This window comes from Ictidomys tridecemlineatus, chromosome 14 (genome assembly GCF_052094955.1).
Source record: "Ictidomys tridecemlineatus isolate mIctTri1 chromosome 14, mIctTri1.hap1, whole genome shotgun sequence".
NCBI lineage: Eukaryota > Metazoa > Chordata > Mammalia > Rodentia > Sciuridae > Ictidomys > Ictidomys tridecemlineatus.
Window position 1 is genome coordinate 47,526,541 of NC_135490.1, and position 22,994 is coordinate 47,549,534.

Genomic DNA, 22,994 nt, shown 5'->3' on the forward strand with positions numbered 1-22,994 from the left:
GCTAGCTAAAAAGGAAATTAGGTACCCCAAAATGACAGCTCCTTTCCTGCAGAAAAATGGACATTGGAGATTTGATTTTTATAATTATTCCACCTGCCAATCTCCAGCATCTGGTAAGACACTGGGCTGCAGGAACACACTTGCCACATAGTATTTTATGCAGATTCTGAGGATGCCCTTTGAGCATAAGGAAGGCAGCAAAGAGTCTCTGCCACTGACATGTTCCCCACCTTGTTGGCCAGTAGGACTGAGGAAATAGTGGCCCAGTGGAGGAGTTAAGCCTGCAGACTCCAGAGACTGCCTAGAGTCCCAATCTGCTAGCTCCTGTTTTCAACACAGCCAGTCTTGTGGTTCCAATAGTCTTCCTCTCCCAGCCTCCCTTGCTAGACCAATGCACACTCACCATTTCCTTGTTCTCAGGAGTAGGGCTACTTGGGATCCTGAGTTCCTGCACAGCAGAACTACCTGTGACTCTGAAGTGTGAGACTACAGATGGCAAAAATGGAGGACTCAGAAGATAAGAAGTGAAAGCCCACCCTCTTCCTTCCTGATGACACACAATTGGACAGTTCCCACAAAATGCTCTTGATTGAGAAATATACCCCAGAGTCCCAGGCTGCTGTTATTTTAAGGCAAGGTTGTTTTTCCATAAGTGGGAACTAACCCAAGCAAAAGAACATTTTCACTTAAACTTACATATAAAGTCATTTCAGCTTATGGATTATATATGCTTGTATATTATTCAGGAACTGATATAAAATAATGACAATAATTATCAAATTTTATTTATTTTTTGATCTCTGTTCTTTTTAGGTGACAGATTGAACTTTTCTTTTTTTTTTTTTTTTTTGTGGTTATGTTCATGGTTTTGCATAGCCTGTCACACCAATTATCTTCATGATCTGGGCAATTTCATCTGGGATATGACTTCCATCCTCCCCTCGGGATATCTCACGCCTCCTGTATCGAGCTAGCTGAGCTTCTTTCACTATAGCTCCAGGAACTATTGTGGAGGCTCTATATCCTGACATAGTCGGATTCTCCTTCTTACTCCAATAAAAGGCTGCTGAAGCAAGATTAGGAAAGCTCCGTGGCGCAAGCTTAATAGCGTCTGGATGACGGATGGCCCCGAGGTATTTGAAAATCTCACCATGGTCGGCCTTGAGTTTAGAGGCAGTATCGAGAAACTCCTTAATTTCCCCAGCAACAGCAGGAATCATTAATGTCGCATCCATGCACTCATTGAGGTATTCTTTGATTGTGGTGTATGTCGTCATCTGGGCAAAGCTAGCGACTAGTCTGATCTGCTCCATGAATTCTTTGCCGGGTGATTCAAAATCTGTAGTTAAAAGAGATAGAACCAGAGAACCAACCCATGGTTGTGAGTTGATCCAGTCAATAGCTTCGTGAGGGTTGAAGGTCTGGAGGAGAGTGGCAGTGTCTCCATGCGCCGGCCTGTTTATTGAAGCCATTAGCGTCTTAAATCTCTTCCTTATTTGTTCCGCACCTGCTCTTATTTTAGCCGATGAACCAATAACCACTCCGATCAGCAGTGAACAGCAATGGTTGAAGATAGATGAGACTTCTAGTTCCGACAATTCACGATCAACTGTTTTTTCTCCATAAAGCTTTGCTGTTTTGATGAGGACTTGATCACCTTTCGTAACAGGAGTTGTGAGGTAGGACTCGCGAGGGACTCCTCCGTATATCAGGGCAGCGTGAAGGCTAGGAATTAAAAGACACAGAAAAACTAGGCTCGGTGTAACAGCGTGGTACAGTGCTCGCCGATCTGCTTCTAATAAAGCAATCACATTTTTCCGAAGGTCTTTCTCATCCCCTATGCCGGGGTGGGGGTCAGTTCCCTCTGGAAGAAAACCCTAAAGTAAAAATGCCCAATAAAAACAACACATAAGGGGCTGGGATTGTGTCTCAGCAGTAGAATGCTCACCTCCCATGTGCAAAACCTGGGTTCAATCCTCAGTACTACATAAAAATAAATAAGTGAAATAAAGGTATTGTGTCCAGCTACAGATAAAAAAAATACATAAAAAAACATAAGTTACAAGATGAATAACCAGCCTCTACCTGAGAGCAAAGACTGTCCACAGAAGGGGGCAAGACTCTTGTCCTTGGAAAGACACACAGAGCATTCCTAGACTCATACCCACCCTGCTGAGTTGTTTATCTACAAATAACAGGAGAGATCTGTTGTGCCTGGTGTCCCTGACTCAGTTAGGCTAGGAGGGGATCCATAGCAACCCCCTAGCAGCCACCAATCAGCATGAGACAGGGAAAATTCCTGGGATTCCAAATCACACTTCCAGTAGTTTATGGTGGTTGATAATATTTTGGGAAACCATATAGTTCAGCATATACTCCCCTCACGGCCTAAGTCAATCTGTTAAAATGAATCCCCATCTTGTACTAACCAATCATGCTTACTGAACTTGTTTCCACCAGTGAATGTGCTAATCATGTTTTACAGTTGTTTATGATTTTCCCAAGGTGTGTGATGATTTGCTAAGAGATGCTGTGATGTATGTGGGGTTCCTGCCTTCCCCAAAGAGTTATAAAAATTGCTGTAAAGTCCAGGCTAAGGGCCTATAAGCCACCAGTTTCTGTGTGTGTGGAGGAATGAGCTAGCTTGAAATAAACACCTCTTTGGTGTTTACATCGATATTGTTTTTTGGTGGTCTTTTGGGGGTCCCACATTTGAGCATAACAGTCTCTCCTGAAACCCATGGGAAAAGAATTCAGCACTCCAGTTCTCTAGGACTGTAGTTTTATAGCACAAAAAGTTACAAAAAGGGGATGACTTGAGAACTCACACAAAAAACAGGATTTTCACAAGCATAATACAAAGACATGTAGTAGGTTAATGGTCTAAATGGTTTAGCACTTAGGGAGTAAATTTAGATCACAACATCAGAATTTATGTTGCACCACTAAAGTTTCAGAGTGATTTGTTATTTGGTCAGGGAAAGCCAGAATTTATGAGTCATCACTAAAGTTTCAGGGAGGTTGTTATCTCATCAGGGAAAACCAGACATGGGTGAGTTCAAAGCACTGGCAGGCATTTCAAGCAAGTTTACAAATCACAGTAATTTATAATGAAGCAGAAATTAACTTTTCATGCCTTTGTGATGAAATAGATCCCAATCTTAAAAGGAAATTAGGCTGGATTTTTCACTTGCTATAGCCATAGCTTTTAAAGTATATGTTTCATACTTTAACAAGTATGAGCATTAAATTGTTAATATTAATTACTACTAATTTTATAAAAGACTGAATAAAATAGGAAATTAGATATTTGTTATTAAATCAAAAAAAAATCTGATTAATATATTGATAATATAAACATGGAAATTTTTGACAATGATAAAAAGACATTTAATATAAGGGATTCAATATTATAAGTCCCTCATGTTCAGTGGGTCATCCTTCAATGATTTTTTTTCATTTTTTTAGGTAATTTTGAATTACACTTCTGCAAATGTTTGTTAAGTATACAAATTTAGGATTTTGTATTTTGTAAAGTGGAAAAATGGCAGATTTGAGCTTCTGTCAGGATTTTAAAACTTATAAGCCATGTGGGTCATCTTAGCACTTTATTTTTTCATATTTGCACATAATCCAATTTTAGAGATGAATGAGTTGAAGATATAGTCCACTGTTCTGAGCTAAAGAGAAATTGCCTTAGGATATTTCTAAAGCTTTTAACTTTTTTCACTTTTCAGAATTTTTGGTAATTTGAAAAAAAAATCTTTATTTTAAGAAATGAATTGTTTGGAATTAATTATTTATCTTTCCTGCATTATTTTTTACTTTCATTGATTTTTTTAGAAGAACTAACAGAACAGAATTCCAAAAGTGTTCTATGTAAATTTAAAGGTATGTTTCTAATAATCAAGATAGAAAGCAGAAGCAAAACATCATCTAGTTTGGTGGTTCTGCCTCAAACTAGAGAGTTTCATATTTATTTCTGCTATTATTCACTAGATTCCTGAGGTTGCAAAAATCACCAACCAACACAGAGAAAAGTCTTTTTAGTTTGTTTCTCACAACAAATTCAATCTAAAATACAGTAGTATCACTGTAGTTTCAGACCAAAGTGTGTTTCCAAATAATAAAAATATGTATACATAAATATATAAATAAATATAAAATAAAATATAATATTAGATAGATTTTTTTTCTGGATAATCATTTTATACATATTTCCCTTTAGACACAGTTCTAGGAACAAAGTGTCACAAATAAGACATAAATCCTACATTGCTACACAGAATAATTATGGCACATACTAAGAGCTTGGTATAAAATTTGGCATAGAGACATAAATAACTAGAGAACATCATAGATAATTATACCTAAGTGCTAAATAGAAAATTCATAGTCTTTAAGTACATGAAGAGACAAGTTATCATAGCAAATTTTATAACTCAGTTGCTGCTAATATACAGAGATAGAGATATTTATTAAGAGAGGGTTTTATGCAGATTTTTTATTTAAAAAGGGAAAGATCAAGTAATGGAGGTGATTTAAACATGAGCAATAATATTTTCTGCATTCAGTACCTTTATTGCAGATATATAAATTATAATTAATTTCAACCAGTAAAATGCAGAAATAGTGTAAAGATTATTCACTAGAAATAAAACTACTTAAAAAGAGAACCAAAACTTCCATTCCTGTCCAAATGTTTATTCCTGACAAAAAAAAAAAAAAAAAACTGTAGGTTAAGGATCTACATGACTAACATTTCAAGGTAGGAAATAAACTCAGCTCCAGACATTAGAATTTATGAGCTGCCACTGAGATCTAGAGAGAATTGTTATTTGGTCGGCAGGAGCCAGAATTTATGAGGCACCAGTAAGGTTCTACAGAGAGTTGTTATCTGGTAAGGGATAGCCAGGCATAGGTGAATTCAAAACACAGGTAGAAATTGCAAGCAAGTTTAAAATATCAAAATATTGTCAGGCCAAAGAGAAATTTTAGTTTTCTTACACAAAACAGAAATAAACTTTTTACCTCTAAAAGCTCTATGAGAAGATTTTATTTTATTTATTTATTTATTTTTATATTTTCTCATATCTAATGGCTTATAGCATTCCTTGTTTGTGACCATTAATGCTTCTCTTCTGTGTTTATGGGGCTTCCAAAACAAAAAATATAGATAAGCCCTTTTCATAGGGAATATTTTTCAAACATAGCAAGTAACTACCCTTTAACCCACCGGGTCTGACAACCATATTATAGGATATGAAAGACCCTCCAATATGCTTGTTCTTCCAACCATTGTTTGCAAAGATTGACAAAAGTCAATTCATTGCACAGAATGAGTGAGGTGAGTCTCTGCTCTGCAGTCCAGAACAGAAGGTAAAAGAGCCCCCAAAGTGAGTTTAAGACAGTGCTTTATATGACATCGCTGACAAAAAAAAAAAAAAAAAAAAAAAAAAACATAAATTCAGAGAGAACCATACCCACATAATCTCAGTTGACAAAATCAAATTCATAAGAGGAACAGAGGACAGAGGTAAATCTAAATAGATTTAACTATATTTTCTTTTTCTAAATTGCTATTAATGTCTCCAAGGATTATAGAGTTCTGGATCCCCTCAATTACTATTTTGTTATTACCATCAACCTACAATGCATGAGGCATACTGAATTTACCCTCATACTCATGTACTTATCACTTACTTTTTTCTAAAAAAATGCATATGTATATGAATATATTTTCCCATATTTCCAAGATTCTACCCTGAAAATTTCTGTGATATCACTTCCCTGAGATGCATTTTCATTATTTCATGTCAGTTCATCTAAGTATTCTATATCATGTTTTAAAAAAGATGAGACAACTCTAAGGCCCTTATTATTTTACTATTTATAAACTATAATTAAAGGTCAACCTCAGTACCTCCACAGAACTTAAGTCTCATTCACCTTTCTCATTCATAGTGCTTTATTTTTTAAGTAGGTAGCAGAAATTTTATTTTGAAGAAGAGTAAGTGATTTAAAGCCATTCAGTGTACTTTAGAGGATCCCAAAAACCTATGGTTGTGGTTCTTAAAAAAACTTACCACTGAAAGATCTAGATTACACTCCAGGTTAGACACTGATACTATGATTCCATGGAAAATGGTTTCTTGGTTGTGAATATTGTCTTTCCCTTTCCCCTATAGTCTTGGAAATGTGTGTATTGTGTGAACTTTTAGAATCACTATTTTCAATACACTTAGCATGGATGCATTTGATAATAGAAGACATCTATATTCTGAAAAAAAAAAAAAGACCCTTCACCAAGCCCTAAAAAAGTGATAAAATAATCTTTGGAAAAAAATAACAGTCATCGGGCTGGGGATGTGGCTCAAGCGGTAGCATGCTCGCCTGGTGTGCGTGCGGCCCGGGTTCGATCCTCAGCACCACATACCAACAAAGATGTTGTGTCCACCGAGAACTAAAAAATAAATATTAAAAAATTCTCTCTCTCTCTCTCTCTCTCTCTCTCTCTCTCTCTCTCCTCTCTCACTCTGTCTTAAAAAAAATTTTTAAAAATAACAGTCATCCATTAGATTATTTTTTAAAACTACTAAGAATAAGTATAGTTAGTAATATATTACTGAACTACTAAAAGTGATATAAATGCAATTTCAATTTTTAAAGTTGTTTCTGATTACTACAAATAGAGAATAAAAAGCTGGGTTCATGGGCTGGAGTTGTGTCTCAGTTGTAGACTACTTTGCTAGAATGTACAAAACACTCAAGTTTGATTCTCAGCAATACATATAAAGATTTTTTATTTTTTTATTTTTTAAATACATGACAGTGGAGTGCATCGAAATTCTTATTACAAATGTAGAACAATTTTTCATACCTCTGTTTTTATATAAAGTATCTTCACATCAATTTCTTTCTTCATATATGTACTTTATTTTATTTTTTTTTTGAGAGAGAGAGAGAGAGAATTTTAATTTTTTAGTAATCAGCAGATACAACATCTTTGTTTGTATGTGGTGCTGAGGATCGAACCCCAGCAACATGCCTGCTAGGCGAGCGCACTACCACTTGAGCCACATCCCCAGCTCCATATATGTTCTTTAGATAATATTGTCTATCACATTCCACAATCCTTGCTAATCTTTACACAACACTCCTACACTGGCTACTTCACATAAACTTGCCTCAGGGATTTAATGCACTCATCAAATACATTTTATTCAGCCTATTCAGTGTTGTTGGAATGGCTATTTAAAAAAATCTAAAATTGTCATGTATGGTGGCATATTCCTAAAATTCTACAAGCTATGGAAAATGACACAGGAGAATTGTTAGTACAAAGACAGCCTCAGTAGCATAACAAGGCTACAATCAACTTAATGAGAACTTGTCTCAAAATATAACATAAAAAAGAATGTGGATGTATCTCAGTGGTATGTACCTCTGGGTTAAATACTCAGCACCAAGCCATACAAAACCAAGCAAATATCTCATAATTAATAGGGATTCCAGGGTACACAAATATGTAAAAATGCTGGTGACAATATAAATTTAATAAATATATTTTTATAAAAGTGTTAAGGTTCTTTAAAAGCCCAAAATAAAAATGCCACATAATTCACTAGTAATAATTTGGACTAGCAGTGCAAAATTGTACATGCCTGTACTTCCAGTGGTTTACGGGAATAAGAGGTAGAAAACTAGGAATTTATTCTCAAGTTAAAGGCCAGCCTCAAGAACTTGGCAAGGTCCTAAGAAACTCAGTAAAACCCTCTCTCAAAAATGAATAAATAAATAAAAGTGTTGGAGACTGGATATGTAGCACATTGGTAAAGTGCCCTGAGGTTAATCTCCAGTATTTAAATAAATAAAAAATATATAAATAATAATTCTCGGTAAAAAAAATGCCATACAATCCAGTAATAATAACTCTGGGTATATATGTAAAAAAATTGGGATCCTTATGCTAAATATATTGCCACACATCTATTTTTATTGTACCTTTATTCACAGTATCTAATAAAAGGAAACAAATAAAGTACCTTTTAGATAGAAAGAATATCAGAAAATGCTTTCCAGCTGCAAAGCATCCAATTAGTCCATCCCTTCAGAAGCTACATACTTAAAATTCAAACTGGTCCCTAGAAGACAAGACTCAGTGGTGTTTTCTAAATACTCCAAAAAATTTGCAATCTCTGGGAACCTTGTTTCAGATATTCTAAAACTCAAAACTAGGTCATATGGGAGGTCAGAATGAGAACACAAGACATAGTAAATTCTTTTTTTTTTAAAGAGAGAGTGAGAGAGGAGAGAGAGAGGAGAGAGAGAGAGAGAGAGAGAGAGAGAGAGAGAGAGAGAATTTTTTTAATATTTATTTTTTAGTTCTCGGCGGACACAACATCTTTGTTGGTATGTGGTGCTGAGGATGGAACCTGGGCTGCACGCATGCCAGGCGAGCGCGCTACCGCTTGAGCAACATCCCCAGCCCCATAGTAAATTCTTTAATGGGGAATATTAACTCAGACACTGACATAACCAAAAGCAATGTTGGAGATAAAAATTAGATTTTGTTTCACTGATTTCTGGGTTATGGATTTAAATCAAATATATATTAGAAAAAAGGTTAAGGCTACTGGTTAAAATCTATGTAAAATTGGTATTAAATATGTACCAGGGGCTGGGTGTGTTTGTGCAAGCCTGTAATCCCAGTTGCTGAAGAGGCTGAGGAAGAATTATCAAAATTTCAAAGCCAGCCTTAGCAGAAGTGAGAAGCTAAGAAACTCAGTGAGATTCTGTCTCTAAATAAAGTAAAAAAAAATTCCTGGGCATTTGTCTTAGTAGACAAATGTTCAAGTCAAGTGTTCATGAGTTCAATCTCCAATATTCCCCATAAAAAAATGTACCAGGGGGCTGGGGCTGTGGTTCAGTGGAGCTCACTTGTCTGGCACATTTGAGACACTGGAATATAAGGTCTATCAACAACTTTATATATATAGTACCAAGATATTGACATGGACTTTGATCTAATTTGCATGTACTTTAGCCCTTAAGATTGAAGTTGGTTGGGGCTGGGGATGTGGCTCAAGTGGTGGCGCACTTGCCTGGCATGTGTGCAGCCCGGGTTTGATCCTCAGCACCACATACAAAGATGTTGTGTCCGCCGAAAACTGAAAAATATATATTAAAAAAAAATTTCTCTCTCTCTCCCTCTTTCTCTCTCTCTCTCTTAAAAAAAAAAAAGATTGAAGTTGGCCAGGCAGGGTGGTTCAAGCCTGTAATATCAGCTGTTTACAAGACTGAGACATGAATTCAAAACCAATCTCAGCAATGGTGAGGCACTAAGCAACTCAGTGAAACTCTGTCTCTAAGTAAAATACAAAATAGGGGTAGGTATGTTGCTCAGTGGTAGACTGCCCCTGACTTCAATCCTTGGTCTCCTTCCCCCCAAAAATGAGGCTGAGTAAATAGCTCAGCTTGTAGAGTGCTTGCCTTCTAAGCATGAGGCCCTGGGGTCAACACCCAGTACAGAGAGAGAGAGAGAAAGAGAGATTAAAATTGCATGTAATTTAAATTCAAGTTAGTCCCACATTTATTTTTTCCTGCCACACCAGAATAAAAAAGTTTCCTGAAATATTTGGAATGTTTCTTAGGGTTATTTATTTATTTATTTTTATTTACTTATTTTTATGTGGTGCTGAGGATCGAACCCAGGACATTGCACGTGCTGGGTGAGTGCGCTATCCTTGAGCCACAACCCCAGATTGTCTGACTATAGATAAATAAACAAACAAACAAATTAATATAAAAATAAACCCTCAATTGATGACCCATTACAGTTTTTAAAAATCCTTAATTGGGACATATAAACCTCAATTAGGAGAGATTCATTCTTTTTAATGTCACCTTATTTTATTCTGCTTTCTTCTCATGTGAAAATCTCAGAATGATAAATTAAAATCTTTTAAAAATGCCTCCAGTTCTTGAAGAAAAACATTATAAATGATGCATACATTTGAAATAAAACATGGGAAAATGATTAATAATGCTGAAAGTGGAGTTTTGATATGAACCAATGTAAAGGTAAAATTTCCAAGCTGATTCTAAGCCGCAGAGCCTGAGTTAAAGTGTAAAGGACCAGGCTTGTAAACCTGCTTCTAAAACTGCAAAGCATGGGTTAAATTCCTGAGGCAGTTAGGACAAGGCCCTACTGGCCATTTAGTGATTTATGGACTGGGGTCCTGTGCAACTCCTCACGTAAGCATTCAAGACCCTGTGCAGTTTGTCACGTAGATATTCAGGGTCCAAACCAATCAGTTTGAATGTGTACCCCACCTAGGAGCACCAATCATTCCTGCCCTGATTGTTCCCGCCAATATATGTACTAATCATGTTTCAGAATTGTTGTTCAATTTTCCCGCGCCTCATGATGATTTGTTCTAATGTATGCAAAGCCCCCCACCCTCTCCGAAAAGTGTACTTAAACTCCGCTTGAACTCTGCTCTGGGCTCTGAGCCGCTCTCCCTTCTTGAGTGAGCACAGAGTCCCAGCGCGCTGGAACAGGATCCTCAATAAACTTCCCCCCTGCGATTGCATGAAGTGAGTCTCTTGTGTGGTTTCTCCCCTCCGACGCTCCGCTGCACCCCAACACCAAAATTTCTCAGTTTGCAAATTGAATCTGGGTGATTGTCTCATACATTTTGAAGAAAAAAAAATCTATTTAAGCAAGAAGAAATGTAGTATAAGGAATAATACAAAAAAAAAAAACAAAAAAAACTCATTTTTGTGTGCCATCTTAGAAGTTTACTGATGGTTTTGGGCAGAACATGAAACATAATGCATTTAGAATAGGCTTTGGAAAAGGCATCTTGACTACCATATGGGTTCACTTTCATTCTTTCTGTGACCAATCCTTTTTTCTTCAAATTCAATGAGGAATCACCCCTGGGACAAAGGACTTTTGCCAAAGCCAATGTCTCGGCTTGGCACCAGAATCACGAGGCACTCACAGCTTTGTAGGTTCAAACAGCAATTCTTTATTCCAGCTCTCACACCACCTCCACACAGGTCCAGGGGCAAACGCGTTCTGCCGTCTACCCGCACAATCACCTACTCCACGAGGCTCTCTCCAAATCCCATTTTAATCTCACGAGAACTCAATGGGAACAAGCAGCAGGAACACCCTAATCCCAGCAATAATCTTCAACTTCCAACTTCCCTAAAACCCATTATCTTAAACTGGCAACGCCTTAAACTCAAGGAGCCGGTTACTTCCTTAAACCTGATCAGCTCTAAACCCGAATCCGCCTTGGTCCTTGAGCAAGGTCACCTTATTAAAGCATGCATGCAATGTTCCATCAAATGTCCTCTAAGCAGCATGGGGTACGCTTGGCAAGGAAATTTCGATGCGTCATTCCTACTTGGTAATGGCCCTCAGCAGACTTTGTTGAAGGTGTTCCCACAAGTGGGCTAAAAGGTCTTTTACATTTGAAATAGGCCTTAATGGTGCTCATTAACATCTTTCAGTTAGCCATCAGGTGTGTTTGAGTGAGGCCCATTATCCGCATTACATGGTCATTGTACTATCTATTCTATTTTATACTTATTATCTGTGAACAGAGAACCCTAGTTTTGGATATGTGAACAGAGAGCTAGAAAACTAGGGGTTTATTCTGAGTCCTATGGAGAGCTAAACTGAAGTTCTGGATTTCAGATTTTTGTTTTGGATTTGAGATACTGCTTCTGCAACATTTAAAAATCTCATGACTCATGAAGAGAATGAGTTAAAAGCCAGCATCATCAAACTTGTGAGGCCCTAAGAAATTCAAAGGGACCCTATCTCTAAATAAAAATATTTAAAAAAGGGTGGGAATGTGAATCTGTGAATGAACACCTGTGGGTTGAATTTCTGGTACCAAAAAGAAAACAACATACACATATTAACAAACAAACAAACCCTCATGAGTAACAATCCCTAAAATTAAAAGCCTCTCTTATGCTTGAATACAATAAATGGATTTGTAGTTCTCTCCTGGTAATTATCTGTCTTCACTATGCAATCTGGAGACATGCTGGACTCAAGGCACATGGAAGCTCACAAAGGGCTTTAGAAAGAAGCTGAAAACACCATACAATTATGGAATAAAATGCCCAAGTTTTCAACTGCTGATCTAAGCCTCGCTAGACTAGTCCGAGGGAGGTGAAGGCTAAGCTACCACAGAGAGACCCTCTGGCCACAAGACTCTGGAGAGGACCACGAGGAGTCCCTAGCCATTACTACCAATTTGCACCATTGCCATTCCTGTCAGCTTTAAGCCACCTTCCTACCCAGTCTCAATATAACAAGGCACACTTACCATTTCCTGACTCTCAGGGTTCTCAGTGTTCTCCCTGTGGTTTGTTTTCAGATTCTGCATAGCACAGACACCTGGGCTCCGGATCCAGGACAGAAGCCTATAAAATGATTGAAAAAATGGCGGGTTCCAGACACAAAGGGAACAGAAGATTGTGGAAGCCCTTCCCCTCATCACTGGCTGCGTGAGGATTGGACACTTCTCACCTAAGTGACTGATTGGTCAAGGCTTCAGGCACTGCCTCCAACCTGAGCCAAGTGGGCATAGAATCAAAGTCTGAATGACAGACTGCTCCATTGTCATTGTTAACCAACTACAGATCAGGGCTGAGAATATAGCTTAGTCAGTAGAGTTCTTGTTTTGCTGATATAAGGCCATGGATTCAATCCCCTGCACTATACGCACACCCCCCCCCCAAAAAAAAAAAGATTAAGTAAAGGACTTTGGGGACTAGAGTTATGGATAAGTGGTAGAGAACTTCCCTAGCATGCTTGAGGTACTGGGTTGAATACGAAGCGCCACATTAAAAAGCCACCCAAGAGGGGGATGTGGCTCAAGCGGTAGCACACTGGCCTGGCATGCGGGCAGCCCAGGTTCAATCTTCAGCACCACATACAAACAAAGAAATTGTGTCCGCCAAAAACTAAAAATAAATATTTTTTTAAAAGCCAATAAACAAACTACTAATGATACTGTGTCCATCTACAACAAAAAAAATATTCAAGGAAAAAAAAGGCTTTGTATTGAACTTGTGCACCCTCACTACAGAACTCATAAACACTTTTTATAAATAATATATACATATTTGTCTTCAGACAATGTATAAAATTCTCCTGTGATGTCTTTTCAAGTAACTTATATTACAGGTATGCTTCACAACCTGAAATCCTTCCCACCTCACTTATTATTATTGTTGTTATTATTATTATTATTATTATTATTATTGGCCTGTTAATTGCATTAAATACCTCTGCATCGGGTTATTCTAAGGCAAAGTTTTCTTCCAATAATAGGACCTAGCCCAGAGAGAAATGTATTGACAATTATAATTGTTTATAAGGTTAAAGCAATTTGTGAATAAATATGTATATATATTTATGAAAATGATATCACAATTACTTTAATATATTTTTTAATTTTTCTATTCTTTGTCTCATAAAAAAAAAACAGTTTGAACAATTTAGCAATATTCTTATATCCCTTCCTGCTGAGGGTCATTACCAAGTAGGAATGACGCATCGAAATTTCCTTGCCAAGCGTACCCCATGCTGCTTAGAGGACATTCGATGGGACATTGCATGCATGCTTTAATAAGGTGACCTTGCTCAAGGACCAAGGCGGATCCGGGTTTAGAGCTGATCAGGTTTGAGGAAGTAACCGGCTCCTTGAGTTTAAGGCATTGCCAGTTTAAGATAATGGGTTTTAGGGAAGTTGGAAGTTGAAGATTATTGCCGGGCTTAGGGTGTTCCTGCTGCTTGTTCCCGTTGAGTTCTCGTGAGATTAAAATGGGATTTGGAGAGAGCCTCATGGAGTAGGTGAATTGTGCGGGAGACAGCAGAACGTGATTGCCCCTGGACCTGTGTGGAGGCGGTGTGAAAGCTGGAATAAAGAATTGCTGTTTGAACCTACAAAGCTGTGTGGTGCCTCCTGATTCTGGTGCCAAGCCGAGACATTGGCCTTGGCACCTTCCCCCCAAAAAAGTGACTCATAAGTATAATTCAAATTATTGAGACCCATAAATTTTTATTTTTTCAAAGAGAGAGTGAGAGAGGAGAGAGAGAGAGAGAGAGAATTTTTTAATATTTATTTTTTAGTTCTCGGCAGACACAACATCTCTGTTGGTTTGTGGTGCTGAGGATCGAACCCGGGCCGCACGCATGCCAGGCGAGCGCACTACCGCTTGAGCCATATCCCCAGCCCAAATTTTTGATCTTTTATTTTAACTAATGAAGTCTAAAGATTTTCTTTTTATTTTCACCTTTAAATGAAGCACATTTTTATACCTTTCTTGTTGATTAACTGACCTTTAATATTCTGCATTTTTTACCCCCATTCTGATCACTTTGGACTATTGATTTTTTTTTTAAAGAGAGAGTGAGAGAGAAGGGAGAGAGAGAGAATTTTTCATATTTATTTTTTAGTTCTCGGCGGACACAACATCTTTGTTGGTATGTGGTGCTGAGGATCGAACCCGGGCCGCACGCATGCCAGGCGAGCGCACTACCGCTTGAGCCACATCCCCTGCCCGAAGTCTATTGATGTTTTCATGGAGGGGATCTCAAAGTGGTCATGCACAAGGTAGGAAATGGATATAGTAAGATAGAAGACTGGTGATTGCTGATTATGTAGATTTTGCTATACAAAGTAAGTATTGGTGGATGATTTGGGGTAGGGAAAAGGAGAGCAATGAAAAAAGACAAAAAACTTTAACAGTAGAGGGGTTCACATGCTAGGAGTCTACAATGATATTGTGAATATAGAGGGTAGTGTTCTTGGAAGCAGGATTACAATTTGAGGAAAAGAAAAAGGTAATTTTTTGCACAGTTCCCAAGTGAGAGAGCCAGGTGAATGGGTTCTATGTTCAACTCTTACCACCTAGGAGTGGAATTTCTAGTTCATAGGGTATTTCTCAGTAAGTAGTAAAACACTATTTCTATGTACCTTTACACTTTTTCATGGCTACAAGCTGACTATGACAATTCCAGTCACAATACATCTTTGCATTTGTTAGCTACTCATTAATTAATTAATTCATTACATTATTTATTTGTTTTTTATTAATTCACTTTTTTTAATTGTCATTGTTTTTACATTACTTGTGATTACATAATTGCATAAATATTCTGAATGTTGACTTTTGGTTAAATATTGTTTTATGTGTTTATTCATACATTTACTTTTCATTGAAATGTTTTTCTTTGCCAAGCTTGATTTATATTAGACCTCAATCTTCATTTATGAAGACTAGATAAAATCACATTATTCCAAATAACTCAAGGATTTATCATCTTTGCAGATCCCTAATCACCTGCTAAAGTTGTCGGGTCAACTAAAAGCTGTGTCAAAACTCCTCTTTTTTCTTATATACACTTTAATAAAGGATTTCTCTCTCACTTTTATATATTGGAGAGTAGAATAACTTCCCAAGAAACTACCTCACTATTACTTTTAAATTATTTACATCCTTGACACTAACAGTGTCACTGATTACTTTTTTAAAATTTTTGCAAGATATCTCACTCTCTCTCTCTTTCTTTCTCTCTCTCTCTCATATGACAAATTGAAATCAGATATGTTTTTTACTAAGAAATACTCTCAGTCTTTAATAAAATATTCTATAAAGAAAAGGGGTTTCGCTGATTTTTTAGAGCCTCACTAAGTTGCTGAGGCTGGCTGACGTTAATCTAATGTTATAGAAGTTTGCATTATATATATATATATATATATATAGAGAGAGAGAGAGAGAGAGAGAGAGAGAGAGGGTAGTGTTCATTTGACTCTTTCTCTTGGGGACTGTGCCAGAGTTACCTTTTTCTTTAACTTCTACCTTATTTCTGCCTCCAAAGAAACGACCCTTTACCCTCATACTATCATTGATCAACCATTAGACTTTTTAAATCTGAACTCTTGAGGTAGTCATTTTTTTCCCTCTTTCCTTCACAGCACTTTTTTCTCTATCCGTCCTATTCCACCAATACTTTTTAGTGAATACTCACTACTACATACTCAGTATCCACCAATCTTACATCCTGATCCATCCCTGTTCTGCCTTTTCCATGGATCACTTTGAGATCCCCTCCACCCTGATATCAATAGTCCAGAGTAAGGTCAGGTAAGGGTGTTAAATATGCATGTTTTAAAAAGTCATTTACATAACAATAAGCCTATTAAAATTGGGATGTATTTTGTCTTCGGTTAAAAAAAATCTACAGACTGCACTGTTATACTGAATTGTTTAAAATTTATTAATCTCAATAATTTGGAAAAAGAAATTCTATAAAAAGGAGAATAAAGAAAGAATATAATACATAAAATTGACAAATTTGAATACACACCAAGTGTACATATCAAAAAGTGTCACATACCAGTGCTTTCAAAAGACAAATTAATTTGAAATAAATGTAGTTAATGTGAGATGTAGTAATCATTTATTAATTATATATAATGGTAGTATACATGTATATGTACAAAATGCATCTCATATAATTATGAGTATACATTGCAAAAAATAAACTCTACAGTACTTTTTTAATTTTGCTGACAACACTATAAATACCTACATCTAGGTTTATGTATTACCAAATGTTCAGGATAAATTTTGTACTTCATAAAGTTTACAACTCACCAACAGACTTTTTTTTTCCAATTTTTAAAAGGAATAGTATTTATTTTCAGTTAGAACAAAATGCCATCATTTATCTTTAATTTTTCAATATTTTTAAATTATATATGACAACAGAATGCATTACAATTCTTATTACACAATTTTTCACTTCTCTTGTTTTATACAAATTATATTTACATGAATTCACTTCTTTATACATATATGTTATATAACAATATACATCATATTCGACCATCATTTTTAACCCCATGATCCCTCCACTCACATCCCAACCCCCAAAAGGTCATTTTGATGCACAATGATGTATGCTATAAATTTATAGAAACGAGTATATACCTTATAATAATATGAACAAATAAAGTTTTGTAACTAATACTTAGCATAATAATAATAATAATAATAATAATAAACTTGCCATTTAGACATCAATAAATTATACATCTAGCACTATTGACATCTTTTCCAAAAAATGAAAACTTTTCCAAAAAAAAGGGGGAGTTATTGGTTGGGGAAAATAATATTCTATGCTTTCTTTTTTTTTTTTTTTTAAAGAGAGAGTGAGAGAGGGTGGGACAGAGAGAGAGAGAGAGAGAGAGAGAGAGAGAGAGAGAATTTTAACATTTATTTATTTTTTCTTAGTTCTCGGCAGACACAATATCTTTGTTGGTATGTGGTGCTGCTGAGGATCGAACCTGGGCCGCACGCATGCTAGGCGAGCGCGCTACCGCTTGAGCCACATCCCCAGCCCCCATATTCTATGCTTTCTTAATATCAAGAATAAATTTTTTTCAGAAGTAATACATATTTCATTATAAAAATAAAATAGAGGGGCTGGGGATGTGGCTCGAGCGGTAGCGCGCTCGCCTAGCATGCGTGCGGCCCGGGTTCGATCCTCAGCAGCACCACATACCAACAAAGATGTTGTGTCCACCGAGAACTAAAAAATAAATATTAAAAATTCTCTCTCTCTCTCTCTCTCCTCTCTCACTCTCTCTTTAAAAAAAAATTAAAAAAAAAAAAGAAAAAAAAGAAAAAATAAATAAATGTTAAAATTCTCTCTCTCTCTGTCCCCCTCTCTCACTCTCTCTTTAAAAAAAAAATAAATAAAAAAAAATAAAAATAAAAATAAAAATAAAATAGAACCAGGTTCCATGGCACACACCTCTAATCCCAATGGATTGTGAGGCTAAGACAAGATAATCCTGAGTTCAAAGCCAGACTCAGAAACATAGCAAGGCCCTAAGCAACTATGTGTGACAGTCTGATTTAAATTTCCAGTAAGAAACAACAACAACAAAAGGAATACAATGTATTGATGAGGATACAGAACAAATTATCATGAACTAAAGATGGAGTAGAAATTGCTATTATTTCATCATGAAAGATATATATATATGAAATACTCCTCACCAAGCAACTTAGACCTGTAGAAATTATAGTATGTGTGTACAATGACAGTGTAGAAGTATGTGATAGCATAAGACTAGAGCTATACTTTTCAATACAGTAGAAATCTGTGGCCTAGGAGGAAAGATGATGTGATTCAGAAAAATAAAAATAATAAAGTTTGAGAACAAAATGATTTCTGGAGCCCAGAGAATTTTTGATTTAATTAGAGTACAAATTACCACATAAGTATTGTACTGAAGTTACATCTGTTAAATACATCACCGTTTAATGGATTTCAAGGAAAATATTTAGAACTTATCATAAACTAAATAAAAATTTGCAAAAGCACATAAAATAGTATGTGTGTAAATAAAACTAATCATTATAAAGACAATTATTTTAACTCAACTTAACATATAATATTTTCCTATCAAAATTTTAGCATGTTTTTTTTTAATATTTTATTTTTTTAGTTCTCGGCAGACACAACATCTTTGTTGGTATGTGGTGCTGAGGTCGAACCCGGGCCGCACGCATGCCAGACAAGCGCACTACCGCCTGAGTCACATCCCCAGCCCTTTAGCATGTTTTTATTTAAATACAAGAAGAGACCTGGACCTGTTAGTGCACAATTGTAATCCCAGTACCTTGGGCAATTTATTGTGAGCTCAAAGCCAGCATTAGCAAAAGTGAGGCCCTAAGCAACTTAGTGAGATACTGTGTCTAAATGTCATACAAAATATGTTTGGGGATGTGGCTCAATTCCCCTGAGTTTAATTCCTGCTGAGGGCCATTGCCAAGTAGGAATGACTCATGGACTTGCCTTGGAAATCCGCTGTGACCTTGCATGTGTGTTTGAGAAAGGTGACCTTGCTCAAGGACCAGGGCAGATCCGGGTTTAGAGCTGATCAGATTTTAGGGAGTATCCTGTCCTTGGGTTTAGGGTTTTCCTGGTTTAAGACAAATTTAAGGCGTTCCTGGTTTAAGACAATATGGGTTTTAGGGAAGTTGGAGGTTGAAGATTATTGCTGCTGGGAATAGTGTGTTCCTGCTGCTTCAGTTCCCATTGAGTTCTCGTGAGATTCAAAAAGTATTTGGAAAAACACCTCATGGAGTAGGTGAATTGGGCCGCGGCAGAATGGAGATTTCCCCACAACGTGTTTGTTGAAGGCCTGTGTGAGTTCGGGAATAAAGAATTGCTGTTTGAATCTACAAAGCTGTGAGTGGCTCGTGATTCTTGTGCCCAGTCAAGACACTGGCAAATTCCAAGTACCAAATAAAAGAAAGGAAGGGAACAAAAAAAATATCTTAGAAATAAAATGTATGTGAAATACCCCAAAACCTTTAATAAAAATAAACAAATAATATAGTTATTGTTATGAGACACATTTAAAGTATATCATGAAACTATATTGCAATAATACAGACCAATATATTATAATATAAATCAAATCTGAAACCATATGTAGATCAATAGTATTGTTAATAGCAATAGAAAGGCTGGGGATGTGGCTCAAGCTATAGCGCGCTGGCCTGGCATTCGTGCGGCCCGGATTTGATCCTCAGCACCACATACCAACAAAGATGTTGTGTCTGCCGAGAACTAAAAAATAAATATAAAAAATTCTCTCTCTCTCTCTCTCTCTCTCTCTCTCTCTCTCTCTCTCTCCTCTCTCGCTCTCTCTTTAAAAAAAAAGAGCAATAGAAAGGCATATGTAAAACCAGCCATATGAAAAATAACATTAGATGTGAATGAATGAATCTATTCAACCTAAAGTTAGAAATGGGACATAGAGGCAAAGTTCACTGTTAGAGTGTGTGTGCAGAATGTGCAAGACAGTCAGTGTGCCAAACTTAGCAACACTATAAAATGCAAATATAAACAGGGAATGATGTTGAAAATAAAGCAGAATATTAAATGAGACACTCTCCCTCCATCTATAGATAAATTTAAGGAAAAAACTACTATGAGTATCTCTTTGGCAAAATCATGAATGAGTAGAGAGATTTAGATACACTGAATATCAGTCAGGTCTTAAGAAATGTACCATATTTGGGACAAAATTTCCAATTACCATGATCACCTCTAGTGAACAGAAATGTGAGAGAGGGGTTGAGGATGTAGCTCAGTTTTTAGAGTGCTTGCCTTGTATGCACAAGGCCCTGGGTTCAATCTCTAGCACCACAAAAAAAAAAGAAGAAAATATGAAAGAAATGATACAAAAAATGGTGATATCTAGAAGCCATAAAATTTTTCACAAGTGTATCATCAGCTGTGACCAAGACACAAAAATACCCAAATATCAAAGCTGTCAATATATCTCAAAAAAAAATCTGCCAGCATATTTTCCCTATTGCTGTTGCTGACAGATGAAGTTCACTCTAGCTTGTATTATAGGTGAAAAAGGAAGGAATCCAGTAAACTACTCTTAGATTGAGTGAGATTTTAGCACCTCCTGAATCCTGCCACTCTAGCTTGTATTATAGGTGAAATAGGAAGGAATCCAGTAAACTACTCTTAGATTGAGTGAGATTTTAGCACCTCCTGAATCCTGCCCCAATCCTGATACACTTGTAATAAGGCCAGAACTACCAATTCCTCCTAGAAAAAGTTTTTTTTTCTTTTGGGGGGGGGTGTATGTGTGTATTGAATGTTTCATATTTAACATATTTTGTTTATGTTACTATGTCCCTGATACACTAGTAATAATGCCAGAACTACCAATTTATCCTAGAAAGTTTGTGTGTGTGTGTGTGTGTGTGTGTGTATGTGTGTACTGAATATCTCAACTTTAACATATTTTATTTACCTTACTATGTCCTGAAGTTTCAAACTCTAGAACAAAAGGTGATTGAGCTTATGTAAATCTCTGTAGATTTCAAACAAATAAATTTACATTTTTGGGCTGGGGATGTGGCTCAAGTGGTAGCGCGCTCCCCTGGTGTGCATGCGGCCCAGGTTTGATCCTCAGCACCACATACAGACAAAGATACTGTGTCCGCCAAATACTGAAAAATAAATATTAAAGTTCTCTCTCTCTCTCCCACTTTCTCACTCTCTCTCACTCTTTCTTTAAAAAAGAAAAGAATTTAAATTCTTTGCCCAGCAGCACTTTTATGAACTATGATACCAAAAAGCTGTTCAGAAAGGAGCTTAAAAAAACAATGATCCCTGTTTATTCCAACAAATCTTTACAGAATAGTCCTACTACTACTTCATATAAACTTTCCTCAAGGATAAAATGCATCAGTCAAAGAGATTTTCTGTAGCCTGGGCAGTGTTGTTGAAAAGGTTATTATAATAATCTGAAAGAGCTAGGTGTGGTGGCAAATATACTAGAGGCTAGAGAGGCAAGTCAGGAGGATTGTGATTTGAAAGACAGCCTTAACAACATAGAAAGGCTATAAGTAACTTATTGAGAGATTAGTGATATATCACCTGTCTCAAAAAAAAAAAAAGACTGGAGACATAACTCAGTGGTAAGCACCCGCGGAGTTCAATTCCTAGCACCAAACCACACCAAACTAAACAAATATCTGAAAGATAGTAGGGACTCCAGAGTATAGGTGTATATGCATAGATAAATTTTTTTTTTTTAAAGAGAGAGTGACAGGAGGGAGAGAGAGAGAGAGAGAGAGAGAGAGAGTTTTTAATATTTATTTTTTAGTTCTCGGCGGACACAACATCTTTGTTGGTATGTGGTGCTGAGGATCGAACCCGGGTCGCACGCATGGCAGGCGAGCGCGCTACCGCTTGAGCCACATCCCCAGCCCGCATAGATAAAAATTTTGGTTACAATATAAAGTTAATAATAATACTTTTCAAAAAAAGTTCATGTTTTTTTTAAAGGGCAAGAGAGAGAGAGGGAGAGAGAGAGAGAGAAATAGAGAGAGAGAGAGAGAATTTTACTATTTATTTATTCATTTTAGTTTTTGGCAGACACAACATCTTTATTTGTACGTGGTGCTGAGGATAAAACCCAGTGCCACACGAATGCCAGGCAAATGCACTACAGCTTGAGCCACATTCCCAGCCCCTATCATGGTTCTTAAGAGCTCAAAATAAAAATGCCATGTAATCCACTAATAATAATTTTTTGAAGCAGGGTATCATTGTGAATGTCTGTACTCTTGGTGGCTTGGGAGGATGAAACAGGAGGAACTTAAATGCAAGACCAGCCTCAGAAACTTGGCAATGGCTTAAGTGATTCAGTGACATTTTTTCTTATTAAAAAATAGGGATGTAACACAGTCGTAAAGTGCCTAAATAAGTAAAAATAAATAACAATAACAATTTTTGGTTTAAAAAATGCCCTATAACCAAGTAATTATAATTATGGATAAATGTCTAAAGAAATTAGAACACTTTTGTTAAAGATATTACTTCACTTCCATTTTTATTGTAGGTTTATTCACAGTATCTAATAAAAGGAATCAAATGAAGTGCCTTTTAGATGCAAGGTATTGATGAAAAGGTTTCTTCCAGCTGCAGATCATCCATCTACTTGCCTTAAAGCCTGAATACTTATAATTCAAACTGCTCCCTAAAAGGCAAGACTCAGATATGGATTCTTCTGAGTACTCCAAGAAATTTTGGTACCTCTGGACAAATTCTGTGCCAAGGTCTCGGCTTGGCACCAGAATCAGGAGGCACCACAGCTTTGTAGGTTCAAACAGCAATTCTTTATTCCAGCTCTCACACCGCCTCCACACAGGTCCAGGGGCAATCCCGTTCTGCCCTCTCCCGCACAATTCACCTACTCCACGAGGCTATCTCCAAATCCCATTTTAATCTCAGGAGAACTCAACAGGAACAAGCAGCAGGAACACCCTAATCCCAGCAATAATCTTCAACTTCCAACTTCCCTAAAACCCATTATCTTAAACTGGCAACGCCTTAAACTCAA

General features: G+C 36.7%; 1 protein-coding gene across 1 annotated transcript; it reads right to left on the reverse strand.

Annotated features, from left to right (window-relative positions):
• Positions 1-860: 860 nt before the first annotated feature.
• On the reverse strand, positions 861-11,519 carry LOC144370518 (endogenous Bornavirus-like nucleoprotein 1). Its single transcript, XM_078031328.1, has 2 exons — positions 11,421-11,519; positions 861-1,877 (listed from the first exon to the last, which is right to left on the reverse strand). The coding sequence occupies exons 1-2, from the start codon at positions 11,517-11,519 to the stop codon at positions 861-863; spliced, it is 1,116 nt and encodes a 371-aa protein (XP_077887454.1).
• Positions 11,520-22,994: the final 11,475 nt, after the last annotated feature.